The sequence below is a fragment of the Acinonyx jubatus genome, chromosome A1 (assembly GCF_027475565.1).
Source record: "Acinonyx jubatus isolate Ajub_Pintada_27869175 chromosome A1, VMU_Ajub_asm_v1.0, whole genome shotgun sequence".
In the NCBI taxonomy this organism is placed as follows: Eukaryota; Metazoa; Chordata; class Mammalia; order Carnivora; family Felidae; genus Acinonyx; species Acinonyx jubatus.
Window position 1 is genome coordinate 232355434 of NC_069380.1, and position 18745 is coordinate 232374178.

Below are 18745 nucleotides of genomic sequence, written 5' to 3' on the forward strand. Positions count from 1 at the left end.
CGCCGTCCCACGTGTATTCTGGCCCAACAAGGGAAATGAACTGAAAATACCAAGAACCACCGATTTGACTGTGCTTTTGCGGTAAATAAAACATAACGAGAATGTATAGGTGATTTTCAGGGAGCGCCAGAGCTAGGGAGTTGGTCCTACAGGAAGCAGGCGACCTGAGAACCCCCCGGGGCCTGCGTGGGCTGCAGCTTCTGCCAATCGTTCTGGAGAGCAGCCTCGTTTTGCGAACTGTCACCTGAAGAGTAAAGGTCAACCAACTAAGTGCAGAAGGTTATGATCACCTGCGGCTTACTGCTCAGGCCAATTCCCTGGCGTGCCGCGACCATGTGTGTTTTCCACGTTGTGGCACGCCGGCGGGTTCCTCTCCTCTTCCGAGACTCTAAAAGCATATTGATTACATTTCGTTTGTAAGTAGGCTTCATGCCCGGTGCGGAGTCCAACACAGAGCCCAGCTCGGGGCTCGAACGCACAGCCCTGAGATCAAGACCTGGGCTGAGATCTTGAGTTGGGCGCTTAACTGACTGAGCCACCCAGGTGCCCCAGAGTTTTATGGGTATGAATTATTACACTCCTGTTGCTTATATCTCTAGAAGGATTTAATTGTGAGTACCCCCGTGTTTGAGGGACTAAACGTAGGGGTCTCTGCCGTAGGGGCACTCCTAGCTCTTCATTCCCTCTGTCGGTGTCGCCAGAATTTATCCTGGGAGCACATGTCAGCACTGTCTGCTAACATGTTTAACCCTTTGTGTCCATGTTCCCATTAAAATACGCTCAGGGTGTGATATATTTGCTTTGGCATCTACACGTATGAACCAGTGACATTTAGGCATGAATTTCTCTTTCACGTTCATGACCATCACTGAAAAGGTCACACGCCTAGCCTTGCAAACATGGTTACGTAATAACTTGGGTCCCGTGTATTTCCATCTTTATCAACAGTCTTATATTTTAGATGTGTTTTTTATGCTCATTTATTTGAGAGAGAGAGAGAGGGAGAGAGAGCACGAGTGGGGGAGGGGCGGAGAGAGAGAGGGAGAGAGAATCCTAAGCAGGCTCCAGGCCCTGAGCTGTCAGCACAGAGCCTGACGTGGGGCTTGAACCTACAAACCACGAGATCACGACCAGGGCCGAAGTCGGACGCCTAACCGACTGAGCCAGCCAGGCACCCCCTCAATAATAGTCTTATATATTAAAAAGAACAGTGAAATCACAGGTTTAATCAAAGGAGTCAAAATAACGCTCTTGGGTATTAAGATACTTTCAATTCAATGACAAAATCATCATTCTCTACCAGTGAGTAATAAATGTGCTGCTTTATGTAGTTCTTTTCTCTACCGAAGCGCCTCTCTTTTTTTTTCCCAGGGGAGACGACAGGTCAGAATGGTCTGCTCCAGGGTCTTCGAATTGATGCTCTGTGCCTTTAACAGCACTACCTAATGCGGGTGCTGCCCACGGTTAAAATATGGTCAAGGGTTTAATGTTTCCCCTCATTAAATACATGCGGTCGCCACCTGTCGCCTGGCATCCACATCTATTAGTGGCAGACGGCCCACCAATTACATCATCGGGAAAGGAAGAAGAGGAGAAAGGAGCCCCCTCCCGGTACCAATCTAGATGAAACCCCATCTTCTGACCCAGGGGTAGGTTCGCACATAGAAATGAGGAAGACGGGCGGACAAAATACCAGTGCGGGAGGAGGAGAGACGCGTGGGTAGAGAGGCTGTGACATCCGAGCATGACCCATGACCCGAGATTAGGTCCTTACCATGTCATGCCCACAAACAGTGCCTTCTGCTGCGGGCATAAATTTAGTCTCGCATTTCCTTCCAATTCGGTGGCACCACAGGGCTTTGCAGATATCCTACCGGGGAGAAAAGGTCGTTAGTGTTACAAATGGTCCACAAATCTACAATAAAATATCACTGAATGACTGAAGGGGGAAACGGCGGATATAAACTGAAAGCGGGTTAGCAGCAGCAGATGAAAACGGTAAAGAAGAAAGAAGACTCAGAGACTCATGTTCTAGACTCGGCCCGACTTCATTCCGTCCCCGAAGCTTTTATTTATTCAGATGTAGTTATCATCAATTTGACACAATGATGTCCTTTTTAAATTTTTTTAAGTTTATTTATTTTGAGAGAGAGAGAGAGAGAGACACACACACACACACAAAGGGCATGTGTGAGCAGGGAGAGAGGCAGAGAGAGAGAACTCCAAGCACAGAATCCAGTGTGCCATCAGCGCAGAGCCTGACCTGGGGCTCAAACTCACGAGCCATGACATCATGACCTGAGCCAAAATCAAGACTCAGACGCCCAACTGACTGAGCCCCCCGGGCGCTCCAGAAAATCATCTTTCCTAAACTAACAAGTAAAATAGGCTGAATCCTGAGGTTGGAGCAAACTACAGAAATTGAAAAGGTTCGATAAAGCCTAACACTGTACAATTTATTCTTTTACCTCTCCAAGTCTGAATCCTCATTTCTAAATTAAAGTTGATTATGAAATTTTCTGACTTGCCCATCCATCCACCCACCCACCCACCATCCCCAATCCTTTTTCTTAATTATTATTCAAGTGTATTTATTTACTTGGAGAGAGACAGAGACAGCATGGTGGGGGGGAATCCTAAGCAGGCTCTCAGCTGTCAGCCCAGAGCCCAATGTGGAGTTCAAACTCATGAACCTGAGATCACGACCTGAGCTGAAATCAAGACCTAGACGCTTCACCAACTGAGCCACCCAGGCACCCCCATCCCCAACCTTTCATGAAGGCCTGGAATATGCCAGTTGCCTTGCTAGGAGGGAGACTCCATAAGGAATATGACCCAGACCCACCCTCTCAAGCATGGTCTAATGGGGTAAATTTGCTGTAAGTCACCATATCGTGCATGCAAGCAGGAAGACTCAGGAAAGGACACACGGGAAGATATGATGTCTCAGCCAATTCCTGAGCTTACGGACTTTGTTACGGAAGAGGGGATGACATTCAAAGGAGAAAGAACAAAGGGTTTGGGCAGAGGAAGGAAGACCCACATGGCTGATAGGGCAGTAAAATAAAACAAGATCTGAGATTTACACACAGTGAAAGTCTCTCCAAGTTCAAGGAATCAGTTTTCCTTTCATAGCTTTCTACGCCCAAAGGAACATCCTAGAGAGGGGCGAGAGTAAGACTCAGAAAAGGATGGAACCTTCAGGAACGCTGGTGGTAGCTTCAAACGCACAGGAGGCTAACGTTTCTTAAATGATCTGCACAACTGTTCTGGAGATGTGAACCGGCGGCGTTCAGTCGCTAAGCGTTACTGGGGCAAATGCGTCACGTTGGTGGCGAATGCCTCTCACGAAATCGGCATGCTGAGTTGGGGGCCTCTGTTCTTGGCCAGAACAGCGTTTACAGATCAGAGCCGTAAGCAGACCTCAAGGAATCCGTAAGAGCAGGGGCCCGAGCGTCTGCAACTCTCCAAAGAGACAACTGCAAAGCACTGGCTTGCAGGGTGATGACTTGATAGGATACCAGGATATAAATAAAGCTCCCTTGAAATCGGAGCTCACAGACGCAGGCTCGATGTCTGGGTGGGAAAGTGGTGGATCAGAACCAGAGTCGGTAGCGCAGTGGGAGGCAGGCGTCCCTGCCCTGGAGCGGTGGCTCACTATGAAGTCCGGAGGCTGGGTTTGGACACGTAAGCCAATCAAGGCACAAGTGGATGAATGGATGAAGAAATGAATGGGTGGATGGGAACGAGGTAGCTGCTCCTGTGGTCGGGTCACATGGGAGATGGACACAGTGGCTGGGCAGAGAGTCCGGGCTTCCGGGAAGGGAGGCACATCGGTGTGGACTGGAAAGGCAGATCCGGGCAGGCAGGACCCGGTGTCCGCCTCGTATGCTTGAGGATGGGAACCCCCCCACTGTCCCGCTCACGGCCTGTCCTGGGAGCTAAATGCAGTGGTTGTCGTTAACACACCCAACTCAGGCCACTATCCCGGGGGGACCAAGCGCAGCACACATTTCCCTCACTCCACGGGTGGGAGGTGACTCCAGCCCAAATTCCGCTCTGCCGGGCTTCACGGCTGTGGCCTCAGGGAGCAGGTGCTACCAACGGATGGGGCAGTTTCAAAGACTACCCAAGACGATACAAAATAAATGGTGTTTTAAAATGTTAAATTAGGGCTGCCTGGGTGGCTGAGTCGGTTGAGCCGCCGACTTCGGCTCAGGTCATGATCTCACAGTCCGTGAGTTCGAACCCCGTGTCGGGCTCTATGCTGACAGCTCAGGGCCTGGAGCCTGCTTCGGATTCTGTGTCTCCCTCTCTCTCTGCCCCTCCCCCATGCACGCTCTGTCGCTCAAAAATAAATAAGCATTGAAAATTTTTTAAATGTTAAATTATTCCTGTGTATTTGACATAGCTACCTGACACAGAGCTCAATACCTAGCTGGCTTTCAATAAACGCTTTCTGAGTGAGCTGAACGTCTGTCAGTTTATTCCTGTGGAAACCTTGGATGGAATGAGCGGGAACATTTTTCCTATGGAAAAATTTCCTTCCTATGGAAGGAAATTAATAACGGTCAATGAGATGCGATTGTAAAAACATCTAAGAAGACATAGGCAGGGCACCTTATGTATGAAAATACTAGATCTAGACCCTACTATTTAAAGTATTCTCACAATATTCTTACATCGTAGTTTTCGGGAACATTCTGTAGAATACAGAACTATGAATGGAAGATACCATTAAAGGTGATTTTTCTTTTTTTTTTGACTTTACTAAGGACAAAGCTCTCAAATACAGGAGGTGGATGATAGCTTGCCCCTAAGGCATGTGACCCACTAACTCAGTCTATGCCTGGCCTATGCCGCCTGTGTATTTCAGCCCATCCTGGAACCGGCTTGATCCCCAACACAGTACTCCAGGCCAAAACAAATCACAAGAGTGAGAAGAGCCTTGAAATATCATATAATCCATGCTGTTTTCCAACATAGCAAAATGTATTTGAAACCTTGGTACCCTACAGATGTAACTGACGTTTCACAAAAATGTGACACTCTATCCTGGAAAACACATGAAACTTCTAGCATCTCAAACAATTAGGTAATAAAATGACCACGAAACAACTGAACAACCAAAAACCGATGACACCCTCCCACTTTTATCGTACTTTGACTTAACTGCTAACTTCTGGACATAGTGTGCAAGGATTGTATTAAATTAACCATTATTGTTATATGTCATTACCTCCTTTATTAAATTTCAGGGTCCTCTTGGAACAAAGACCCTATTAAATCATACGTCTAGGGTCAAAGAGCTGGAATGTAAGACATGCTGGGTGTGGGGGGAAGCTCCCAGTTTCACTACAGTACCCAGGACACAAAGGGGATCAGGTTTCCAAGTCACTCTGGCAGTCTGCATCTCAGACCAGGGTCAGGCCACCAGGCACCGCTGATGTTGATGCTGACGGGGCAGGAGAGGCACTAGATGAAGACGCGATGCTAACACACGCGATGAAGACGTGACAACTAACACTTAACTCAGGGAGGACAAAGCTAAAGGCACATGGAGAGTCCACACTTGCTTTTTCATCTTTGCAGCGAAGGAGCATGGTCTTTAACGAGGGCACTCACTTGAGAGTCTGTCCTCCAGTTTAAGAGCTTACGTTCGTGGCGCATCTGAGTGGCTCAGTGGGTTAAGCGTCCAACTCTTGGTTTTGGCTTAGATCCGTGATCTTATGGTTCGTGGGTTCGAGCCCCACGTCGATCTGTGTGCTGTCAGCTTGAGGCCAGCTTGGGATTCTCTCTCCCTCCCCACCCCACGCCCCCTCTGCTGCTCTCTCTCTCTTTCTGTCCCTTCACCCTCTACCCTCAAAATAAACAAACTTAAAAAAAAGAGCTATGTTTACGAAGACCAGTTTCAGTCCTACTGACTTGGTTACGTTCAACCTCACAATCTAACACCACAAATAAAACCAACATTCTCAGAGGGCAGTGTTGGGGATTTCCACACTGTGAGTTCGGCACCACCAGATCCAATATCTCAAAGTGTCTGTATTAGACTCTCCAAAAATACAAACTGAAATCCCATTACAAATGATGTTATAATGGGATCTATAAATTATTGCAATTATTTATTTTTGTTTTTGAAGAAGTAGGGTTCTTTCATCACTAATTCCCATGATCCCTATGCAAGTCCTCAGAGAGCAGAGAAAGCCATGGCCACATATGTGCGTGAATTCATACATGAGTATGTAAACACACATACACCATATACACATCTATTTATTCCAGAGACAGATACATATGTGTTCACATTATTCATTAACTTGCCCAAACTAAATAGCAGAGGGACTTAAAGAGCCCTTTTCTAAAATAGCATTCCTCTGTCTATCCCCCTGCTCAGCAAATGTGCAATTGAGAAGCCCTTACGTGTTAGTTGCGGGATTAGGCACCAGGTAATTTGCTGGTTATTATTTTATATTCTCCCATCAGTAAACTCTGGATCTTTATACTTCAACCTAACAAAACAGACCCATTTCATAAAATTTCAGAAGGAGTTCACTTACATTTTTTTAAATGTTTATTTATTTTTGAGAGAGAAAGAGAGAGAGAGAGAGAGACAGAAAGTGAGTGGGAGAGGGGCAGAAAGAGAAAGGGAGACACAGAATCCGAAGCAGGCTCCAGGCTCTGAGCTGTCAGCACAGAGCCCTGACTCAGGGCTTGAACTCACGGACCGTGAGATCATGACCTGAGCCAAAGTCGGATGTCTAACCAACTGAACCACCCAGGTGCTCCGGGAAGGAGTTCATAAAAAAAAATTCAATTTTATTAGTGAAAATATTTTGAGATGTTTTAATTCACTTGGAAGATACTTTAAGTGCTGCACCATAACTAAATTTGAGGTTCAGGATCCTAGAGACTGTGGCCACACAAATGGTACTTAACTTAGAAAATACGTCACGTTTATTTATGCTGAAAAACAACTTTACATCATAGGGAATGAGCTGACTTCACTGATTCTAATGGATGTATTTCTGTTTAACTTGAGAAGATATTTCCTCCACGGTCCATGATGACGTTAACTGGTACCAGGGTTACCTCTCTGCACACAAAAACTACATAAAACTGGACAAAATATTTGGGCCAATTGTTCTGGACTTTGCAACAGGCAGCACAGTAGTGTCCCTCAAGAGAAGGGAAATTTGTAATTTGAGTGACACCGCGGCCCTGTCAATCTGCCTGGAGCACCTTGCTGACCGTGGTGCAGAGGTGGGTTCCAGGCAGATAATGCAGTCCCCCCAAATGGACGGTGCAGAGATCAGAGCTGGGCCTGCAGAAGGAGCCAGAATCCATGAGAATATGTGGGACCAGAAAAGAAAAAAGCCACATTAAGCTGGGGGCTGCAGGTGCCTGCCTGAGGATTTCCTGAGGTCCCTCCTGATCCGTGGGGTGAATGGCTGATATGCTACATGATGCTTCGTGTGGCCCAGCACGAGGCAGCAGCTTTGGGCTAAGAGCTGACAGGCTGGAGGACAGAGGCCACACTGTGCTGGGAGACACCGGAGTTTGGGCCCGCCCGTGGTGGAGAGACCTCAGTGAGCATTCTGGGCCCTCAGGGGAGAGCCCGAAGTCCACATGTGCTGAGTGAGAACCACACTCTAGAGCACAGGCTTTGCCCTTGGGCTAAGGACAGACTGAAAGAGAGGCGCCCTAGGGAAGAACCAAAGAAAGCCTCAAAGGGGCAAGGGATCACCTATTCACATAAATTTATATAACATAAAGTGATCATGTATTATGTTATAAATATACTCAAGGCTATAAAGGAAAAAGTAGACAGAATGAATGAAAAAAAATGGGAAATTCCAGTAGAGAGATATAGACTGCAAAGAACTAGATGGTATTTCTGGCAACTGAAACTTAAAATAACCCAAACGTAGAGCTTGCTGAATTGTCTAGACAAGTGACAAGGGAGGGCAGAAGCTACAGATGATGACCAACTTTTTATCAGAAACAACGGAGTCCAGTTGAAAGTGGAATTATACCCTTCAAATTTTTAAAGGGTAAAAATACAGAAAAAACTGTTGAGAATTCTATATTCAGAAAAACTATTCTTCAAAGTGGTGGGTGAAATAATGACATTTTCAGAGAGAGAAAAGCTGACATCCTCTGTGGCTAGCCGATGCTGGCTATAAGGAACGCTAAATTGGGTCCTTCAGGCCAAAGCAAATGATACGATTTGAAGCTGATCCATAAGAATGCATAAATACTACATGGTGGATTGGTGGGTGAATGTGAAAGACGGTCCAATTTTATTTAAAAGTAACTCCCTGTTGGGGCACCTGGGTGGCGCAGTCCGTTGAGCGGTTGAGCGTCCGGCTCTTGATTTCGGCTCAGGTCACGACCTCCGGAACCGTGAGACCTGTCCCCGCGTCGGGCTCCGAGCTAACAGTGCAGAGCCTGCTTGGGAGTCTCTCTCTGCCCCACCCCTGCTCACACTCTCTCCTTCTCCCTCAAAATAAATAAATAAACGTTTAAAAATAATAATAAATTAAAGTATCCAAAGCAGGCTCTGGGCTGTCAGCACAGAGCCTCAGTGTGGGGCTCGATCTCACAGTTTCCGAGATCATGACCTGAGCCGAAATCAAGAGCCGGTCGCTCGGCCCTTGAACGGACTGGGCCACATGGGCATCCCGTAACTCCCTATTTTAAAACAAACATTAGAATGTTGTGTCCGGTAGCTTGTAACATGCACAGAATAAAATACGTGACAACAGTACAGTGTGAAGGAGGGCCACATGGACTGACTTGTAAGGATCTTGCATTTTACATAGAGCGGCACAATGTTAATTCTACATAGACTGTAAATTAAAGATGCAGCTATAATCGTTAGAACGACCACTAAAAACTAGTGTAAGAAAGTATGGCTAAGATGTAAATTGAGGAAAAAATAGAATTTTTAAAAGCAAGTTTACTCCGAAAGGAAAGAGGGAACTAAAAAAGAAGTGTGAGTGTGATGCCTGGGTGGCTCGGTCGGTTAAGCATCTGACTCCGGCTCAGGTCATGATCTCACGGTTCCTGGGTTTGAGCCCCACATCGAGCTCTGTGCTGACAGCTTGGAGCCTGGAGCCTGCTTGGGATTCTGTGTCTCCCTCTCTCTCTGCCCCTCCCCTGCTCGTTCTCTCTCTCTCTCTCAAAAATAAATAAAACATTAAAAAAATTTAAAAAAGAAGCATGGCCAATAGGAAACAAAATTTAAAACCAACCAATACAATTCCTCACGTTAACTTAATAAACAAGAGAAACTATATAACTACATCAACAGACGCAGAAGACGTTTCCCAAAAGTCAACACACTTTTGTGATAAAACCTCTCAACGATCTAGGCCCAAAAAGGAACTTTGTCTGTTTGATAAAGGGTAACTATGTAAAACCAACAGCTAACATCATATTCGTTTTCTATTCGTCACTGAAGTTTCTAATCGTAATTGCAATGTAGTTAACACACGGTGTTAGTTTCAGGTATACAATACAGTGATTCAACAGCTCTACACATTACTCAGCGCTCATCCCAGTGAGTGTGCCCCTAACTCTCCTCACCTGTTTCACCCCCTACCCCCAGCTCCCCTCCGGTACCCTGTTCTCTAGAGTTAAGAGTCAGCTTCTCTGTCTCTCTCTTTGGTTTTGTTTCTTAAATTCCGCGTGTGATTGAAATTACACGGTGTTTGTTTTTCTCTAACTTATTACACTTAGCATTATATTCTCTAGCTCCATCCATGTCACTGCAAATGCTTTCCTTGGCAATTACAGAGCTCCAGAATAGGCCAAGTGTACCTAAGGTGCTGGGAATCAGAGCAACAGTTGCTCACCGGGGTGGGGAAGGGACTGAATAGGAGAGGGCATGAGGGAACTTTTCGGCTTTACAGAAGTAAGCCACCTCCCGATCAGTGTGCTGGTAACACACTGTGTTACAAACGTGGGTAAACACATTGGTGATTCACTGCATGTAAATATCTCCTCAATGACGAAAGGTGTACTGCATTTAACTTCTGGGACTTTCCAAGTGGCGCTAGGGTACCCTGGATGCCACCGCCCACGGTCACAGAGCAAAAATAATGTGGAAACCAGAAGCGTGCTGTAGGAAATCCCACCTTCAAAAAACCAATTAGTGTTATGCTCCTTTCCCTTAACCAACGGAAGAATAACACGCAAAATTCTTAGGGATGTCACACGTTCTGCCCATGAAAGAGGACAAGGTTAGGAATACGTGCTGCTGGTGACTGACTTATCGCTCTTCTTTAAGGCTGAGATTACCCAGCTGAGGGGATGAGAACCCAGTTCTGGCACATGGATTGTAATTGATCATAGGGGGAGCTCTCCTTGAGTTTAGAAGAAAAGAGATTATCACGTTAGATTTCAATTGGAAACTTTCCCAGCACATTATGAAATGGTGGAGGTTTCTGGAGGATCGTATTTTTGTCTGTTTTCCTCTCGATTTCCTTATCAACTACAGTAAGAGAAATCTCAAAAATAGTGGCTTTCATTTAATGTATGGGTCCCTTCCCTTGTGGCTCGGTACAGAAAGTTCCTAGATCGCCATCGGTCTGCCCGTCCAGCACAAGCACACGTCTCTGCCATATGTGGGGTTTATGTTAGGAAGTCACACCAGTGATGGTCCCGGGCTCAGCGGAGGAGATAGCAGCTTCTAGGAGAAACTTCTCTAGCAATCCCGTATTTGGGAAATATAATAATCAGAAGCCCTAGATAGGCTGCTTCTCCATAGTAAGTTCCGCTTACATCTAAGGAAGATAGAGCAGGGCGGTGCTGTTTGCTTAACAGCGTTTGAAAAAAACGCAGAGTATTAGTTAGCCAACTTACACCAACCAAAGGTTACTGCCGAGCTCCCACGTGATAAATCAGAAAGAAAGAGCTGAACTAACGGGCCAAGTCCGTTCTCCAGTGAAAACTGATACCCACACCAGTATCTACCATCACTTTCTTTGCCAGTAAAACATGTGTTTCCTGTTATAGGAGACCAGCTTTCACATACAGGATTTGACATTTGGTAGGTACCCAATAAATGCAGAATCCATCAATGTCCGTTACACTGAATAAAACGGTTTTATGAGTCACATTGCACTGAGCACTTGCCAATAATCACTTGCCTTTTTGAAATCCAGCATGCAGAGTTTGGCTTTCTCTCCAAACTGCCACTTGCACTGAGTGTTTGCATCGTACAGCTCTCCCGGCAACTTCTCAGGATACTTGTACTCCTTCACAGGCTTCGGCTGATCAGCAAGGCACAGAGCTTGGGCAGTGCTGAAACGCAGAGGAGAGATGGTGCTGCTCGTGATTCCGGAAGACTTACCAGAGATACGCACTGAGTTACGCCTTGATATTCTCATGCAATCTGACAACACAGCCCGAACAGAGAGGAGGGGGCGTTTTTCTCCGGGGGTCTGACATCAATCTCGATTATCTTTGGATGCGGGGGCCACATGTCCTCAAATTGCTCATAATGCATCTCATCTTTTCCAGGAGGGCAGTTTGTTCTTCATCAGATTTCTCCAGCTTATCACGGGGCAGAGGGAAACAGAATCGCACAACCAGATGGACAACGTGAGAAGCTCCGACGGCAGACACCTTTTATGTATGCTTCTTGCCATGAACGATCAACAGATGGCAATGGGCACTGGGCAAGGCAAACACAATCAACCTCAAAGACTAGAATTTTCTTTCTTTTCCTCCCTCCATTCTTCCTTCCTTTCCTTCCCCCCCTTCCTCTCGTCAGTCCCTCCCTCCTTCCCTCCCTTCTTTCCTTCCCCGGGGCCAGGGACCACCTGCACCACAGCTCACAGCCTCCGGAGGTTTGCCATGGAACACAGCAGCAATTTCTACCAGTAATGCTCTACACTCACGCTAATTTCTGACTCGATTCCCAAGTCAAGGAGGAAATTAACTCTGCCTAAGTTCACTAGCAGATGGCTAAAGACCAACTAATGATTTTTTCCTACACAAACACGGTATTCCCTTCCCTACGTGCATAGTTAAAATTTTTGCGTTTGGAGGAAGGGAAAACAGTGTTTGCACGTAGCAACTAAACTTTACTTACAAACTTCAACAAGAAAAAAAATCCCCCACCCCTGCATATTCTCAACATACTGACCAAGAGCAGACCCACCCATGCATCCCTACACTTTCCTTTGTGTGGTCACCCACCTTGACCCGGATCATTTTGGCCTCCGTCTCCATGGCCCAGTCCCAGATCCCACTGCCTTGGAGTCCATGCATGCATACCTTCAATTAATATCCACACACAAAACACAAGGGGTGGTACCAGTTAACCGTGGTAAGACATTAATCCCACATACAAGGAGGTCAGAAGCCTTCTGAGAGCAAACTGAGAAAGAGAGATTAAATCAGATGATAGGAAAGTGTTCACAGTAGTGGCCGGCTCATTGTGCATGTTCAATAAATGACTTGTCTACCACTATTAAGGCAATCATAGTGCAAAAGGATATTTTGAAGTGAAGAAAAACGAATAAAAGCATAATTAACACTCCAAGACAGGAGGGACTTAGCAATTCTGGAACTCCATAGAACCTTTTTCTGATGGATCGCAAATGATTTCTATACACTAGTTCAGTGTTCCCCAGTATCTCCCGGAGGCTACATCAGGGAGGCAATCTTATCCCTACCCTACGGACAGGAAATTAGGACATGTCGGCCAAACGGACCGGCCCAAGCAAGAGACTGAAAATTCAAAAAGGTTCACAGGTTCAGGAATTTTTATAGTTTGTGTAAATGTATGAGCACATGGCCTGAGGACAAGGTTCCCGCCTGGCCAAGAAAAATGAAGCTCACGGACTGGGAGCCTGGAAGAAGGTTCGGGAACACACATACCACTACTGGGATGTAAAAGTCGGTTCCAATTAGCTTCACCTTTGAAGAGCTGCAACTCCCCATGCTGATCGTACCCTGGTCCTTCTGGTTAGGCTCACGCTGGAGCACGTCTGATTTCTACCCTCGGCCCCAGCAGGCCTCACAGCTAAGCGCACGGCCAATGGGGCAGGTGTGAGAAAACCCCACGGTGTGGACGTAAGAAGGAAAAGCACTGTCACTGTAGGAACAATCCCCCATAGCATCCACACGGACAAAATGTGTTTGACTTATTTGAATGTGCTGGACAAAAGTCAGGTGACCTACATGTGAGAGGCAAAACGACAAGGCTTGTAGATCACATGGAAGAATATACTCAGGACTTTGGGGTAAGCAGAGTTGTTTTTTTTTTTTCCCAACAATGCACAAAAAAGCGTTAACCCTAAAGGAAAAATAGGGATTAATCTGGTCTCCGTGACACAACGAAAAACTTCTTTTCACCAAAAGACACCATTAACAGTGTAAATACTGAGTCACAGAGTGAAAGATGGTATTTGCAGTACATGTTTTCCATAATGGACAAAGTGTTCCTACTCAAAATATATAAAGCACTCCCATCAAGAGATACAAGATGAGACACCAAAGCCTAATTTTTACAAATTCACAAGAGATTTGAAGAGGCACTTCATTAAAGGTTACTCGAGTGTCCGTTAAACATGAAAAAGGCACTCCAGGATCTCTTTAATTAGCACGTTGGAATGCCGCTACCCCCGTCGACGGAGCTAAAATGGAAAAGACCGACCAGACCAAGCGACGGCCGGGATTTGGAGTCATGTGAACGCTCGTAATGGCTCTAGACGTGTGACTTGGTGCAACCACTTAGGGAAGCTGTCTGGCAGTGTCAATGGACACTCCAGACTGTGTATTTATGACCCTGAAGTTCCAGTCCTACGTAAAATCAGGGATGTATAGGCAAACACACAGACTATGCAGAGTAGCATTTCTTCTAATAGCCCCAAATCCGAATCTCAAATGTCTATCACCAACAGAATGGATTCGTAAGCTGTGGCATACTCATGCAATTAAAAATAAGTAAACAATGCTATATTTTTATGGTAGCAACAAGGATGAGCCTCATAATCATGATATTTAGCCAATCGCAACAGACGCCGAGTAGCACATAGCTCATGATTCCATTCATAGGGAGTTCAGAAATGGGCAAAACCAGTCTATGGTGTCCTGCCTCGGGAGAATGACCATCTCTGGGGAAGGGCTATCTCTGGGGTAGTCACTGTGTCTTGTGCCTTTTTATAAAGGTTAGTTACCACATCCATCACCCCACGTATTTAGAGTTGTGAGCATGTGTCGTGAGGACTTTTAAGGTCTACTCTCCTAGCAACTGTGAAACGTAGAGTACATCAATCTCTAGTCATCATGCCGCGCACAAGAGCCCCCAGAGCCCATGCATCTTACTGCAAAGTTGTACCTGTGATCACCTTCACCAATGTCCCCAAACCCCCACCGTGGCGGTCACCTCTCCACTCTCTGTTGCTATGAGTTTGGTTTTTTTGATTCCACAGATGAATGAGATCATACAGTATTCGTCTTTCTCTGACTTCCCTCACTTAGCATAATGCCCTCAAGGTCCAACCACGTTGTCAAAAATGGCAGGATTTCCATCTTTCTCATGGCTGAATAACATTCCATCATACATATATCTCATCTTTAGCTATTCATCTGTAGACAGACGACAGACAGGTTGTTTCCTGTCTTGGCTATTATATTGAGCTCTGTACATTGATCTGAGAAGAAGGTACAGCGCCACGTTCACTGTGTGAAATTTCACTGAGCGGAACCCTCATAATTTTGTGCTTTTCTATATATCTGTTTAACCACGACAAAAATAATGTTAGTAAAAAAACAAGGCAAGGTCAGAGATACCGCAGTGGTATTTCAAAGTCCGTTTCCCACTCTGACTGATGGGCCATAAAAGGTGAACGAGCTTGAGAGATCTTACAGTCGTCTCTCTTCCTTGTCCAAGTCGGGAACAGGGGCCCTTGGAACAGATTATATTACTTGCCAAGGTCGAGACCTTCCCAGACACGACTGGTAAAGCCACGATCAGCATTTGAGCTCTGATCCCCTCTGCTGCTCTTTCTGTCACAGGGCAGTGCCTGCTCTCCCGTCTTCCTGCAGAAACTAAGGACAGCTGTGGCTTGGTTTTTCTTAAGACAAACGTTATACAGCAGAGCAAGATGTGAACTGAAGTGCATTCTTTCCATTACACCCACAAGTATGCTTAATGGGCTCTCAGGTCAAACCAAACCTTCTCATTGACAGAGGGGGTATGGGGTATGGAAGGGGATCCATGTATCCTTTAAACTCCTGGTTCCCAGTGACGGCCCCCTTTCCCATGGACTAACTTCGATTCATAGGGTCAGAGGGGAGGTACATTCACAGGTCTGCAGTAAAGGATTCACATTTTTAAAAAGCACATTGAAGATGAGTCCCCGTTGTCATTAAACTAAATTAATGAGCTAAAATTTCCCTAATCCTAGGTCTCCCAGACGCAGACATGAGTACATGGGATGAGGTCTGTGTCCGTTCACAGGAAATGACGCATGACTTCACTGACTAGGTCGATGAATTTACTCCAAACACGTATCTGTCCTTCTTGACTACCAACTGTGGAGAAATGCTGTGCTGACAACTTCAGACCAACCGAGGTCCTTTATTATATATTTTTTCCACATACCAAATGCTAGACTGCTAATAAAGGCAAGTGGATTCATCTTTATAAGTTAGCCACTTGTCCTTAGTCATTGCTGGGATCGGATCCAAACAGCTGCCCAATTGGCAGAGAACAGGATCGTGATTACGTGGAAATCAGGAAGTCAGCAAACATGTCAAAGAAGTCAGTCTCCGATTCCTTAAACCAACAAGACACCACTGTTAACACAGTGTAGACGTGTCTGATTTACGACTGGTCACCCCAAGTAAAAGAAAGCTTGGGTGAATCTGACAATGGGAGGCTCTCTTGGAAAATGTAACTTTTCAAGAAAACAAATGGGTGACATGTGTAATCTTGCATATCTGTTTATAATCATGTGGCCCAGAGAAATTAGCAAAGTTCTCGCAAATAAAGGTTTATTACGGAATTGCCCCACAAGGGTTTTACTGATGGACACAAAAACAAATGAGCACACTTGAGCAGACATCGAACCGTCCTGGGATCCCAGAGCAAACATGTCTTTGAACCAGACTCTTGGCAACCCCTCCGAGGGTCACAGTCTGATTCGAAGATCACAGCCCATATCTAATGTCATCAAAACAACTGTTCCCTAAGCATATAACAATTTCCCTTCCACGAGATCTCCTATATTTCTTGGCAGCTTAAAAACTTTATCTGGACTCTTTTACGATGCTGATTCTCACTGCACACCCAAACTTTGCATCCCTGGCTTTCCAATATTTGTCCGAGAATGTTTCAAAAAAATCAAAAATGTTTATCTTCATCATCACCGTTAAAATGAAAAAGCTATAACATTTTGAAAAATAATCTAGAAAATTACAGGGAAGATTTGTGATACAGAAGACTACAAATTTCCCTTGTTAATACCAATAAGAGCATCGTGAGCTTAAGTTCATGCCTTTTTTTATGACGGAAAGCAGAATTCTTCACACACACACACACACACACACACACACTCACACGCACCTCAAGCAAATCTGAACCGGTGTCAGAAAGAGCCACAAACCATGTTAACAATCCCCACCTCGACCCCATGAGGACCCCACACAGGGAACAGCAAATGTCAGAACGACCCCCATGGGAGAATAATGACCACACTGTTTTTGCTAATAGAAATAAAAGAAAAATGATCAAGCGTATCTTCCTAGAATGCAGATTTATATTACCAGGAGATGGATATTCTCCACAAAATTCTCACTCTTTGTGGGGGCCATAAGATACGGAAGGTGGCCATCATCCCGGTAGGCATTAAGTACGTTGACTGACAGGGGGAAGGACCCCAAGCTGAAGGCTGTTAGTCAGGATGCTGGCTCAGAAGAGTCGTGCAAGGTCATCTGGAGAATTGAACAAACAGACAGCAAGAAAGGGAAACCAGCCGTGGGCTCACAGCTCCACGAGCGTGTGGGGGGCAGTCTGAGATAAGGGGCAAACTGGGGGTACCAACAGAAAGAAATACCCATGGGACCCCACCCTATGGTGTGCTTATATAAACTAGATGATGTCACTTATGTAACGGAAAAATAAAAAGGAAAGAAAAGGGGCTTGACCAAAAAAGTAACAAGAAAAAGAGAGAAAGAGAAAAAAAAAAAACAACAAAGAAAACCTAGAGCCCAAGATAAGGAGTTCATCGAAGCTAGCCAGAGCGGCCGGGGGAAACCTGAATGGGGTCTATCGGGCACAACAGGAACCTCGGACTTTCGCCCTTAATCCCTGGCTCGGAAAAACTAGTTCTCAGTTTTGACTGTAGGAACGGGCATCAGTTACAAACTCTGGCCGCTAACTTGGTGGTTCTTGGGTGTCACCATTCTGTTTTTCTTCCACAAACTCTGGTCGAGCCGATGTGGGTCCTGCACCCTGCAGCTATGTGTCCCCTGTTCACCTGCTGGCATCATGGTGTGGCAGAAACGGGAAAGGTAAGAGCATGTGGTCTTGGTGCCTGAGACAGGCCCAGGATGGACCCCCTCTAGCAGGGGTTCCAGAGGACGGTAGAAAGGGGGAGGTCATCAGGTGACGTGGGGAAGCGCGTGCACAGGTAACCACTTCCTATCCACATCTTCATCATGTGTGTCTATTAACATTTATAAGCACTCACTGTATGCCATATAATTAGTCATGAGTATGTACTATATTTTACATAGCATATACATATACATGTGTGTGTGTGTACATATATATACACACAGTGTCATCTTTTTTAAAGAATTCTGCACTGGCAAAAGCTTTGCTTTCCTTGAAATATCAGCATTTGCCCTATTTTCTGTTAATAGGAAATAGATTTGATCTCCTTTTTTGCTTTAGTTTCTAGAAAGACCAAATTTGCCCAATCTCAAGCTTCAATAGCACAGCCTAAGCATGCATTTTAAGACTGACATATTTGTGTGTTTTCGCGTTGCCTCTTCATTTTCTATTTCCATCTGCTTTTCCTCTTCAGCTGACTGTCAATTCTAATTATTTTTTTGTTTGTTTTCTTGTCATGACCTGCTCCAAAGTCTTACGGGAAGGTGGTTTTGGCGGCTACCTTCTGCCAAGAATATACCTTCCATGCTGAATCTCAGAAATGTGAACGCATCTAATTGAGAACTAAACACGGCAGCCCATCTCCTGCCAGCACAGATGCATTTTGGGAATCAAGAAGCACACGCTTCGTATCTTCTTGACGAGGATCAGTGGGTTGTGGAGGGCCGGTGTGTTTGTCAGAGAGCGGGCGCGAGCCTTCCATGTGTCTGGAAAAACAGAATATGTTTCTGTGTAATGAACACGTGTGCCCTCTCTGCTGAGCCGAAGCAATTCTTCCCAGAACCAGGGAAATAACGTTCTTGAAATGACAAAGGTCGGGGCGCCTGGGCGGCTCAGTCGGTTGAGCGTCCGACTTCGGCTCAGGTCATGATCTCACAGCCCGTGAGTTCGAGCCCCACGTCAGGCTCTGTGCTGACAGCTCGGAGCCTGAGCCTGCTTCAGATTCTGTGTCCCCCTCTCTCGCTGCCCCTTCTCTGCTCCCACGCTCTCTCTCCCTCTCAAAAATAAATAAACATTAAAAACTTAAAAAGAAATGATGAAGGTGGAAAGTGGGGTAACTTTTAGGAGGGACAAAAACATCTGACTACAATCTGTTCCAGGGGCCAC

The 18745-nt window shown here is 45.7% G+C and overlaps 1 protein-coding gene across 2 annotated transcripts in view; it reads right to left on the reverse strand.

The window, feature by feature from the left end:
• ADAMTS16 (ADAM metallopeptidase with thrombospondin type 1 motif 16) overlaps nt 1-18745 on the reverse strand; it is a 160088-nt gene that overhangs the window by 77062 nt on the left and 64281 nt on the right. For both annotated transcript variants that reach the window (XM_027073837.2, XM_027073843.2), the window contains exons 10-11: nt 11157-11310; nt 1775-1870 (exon numbers count right to left, since the gene is read on the reverse strand). In XM_027073837.2, coding sequence (XP_026929638.2) covers nt 1775-1870; nt 11157-11310 — 250 coding nt within the window. The remainder of the gene's footprint in view (nt 1-1774; nt 1871-11156; nt 11311-18745) is intronic.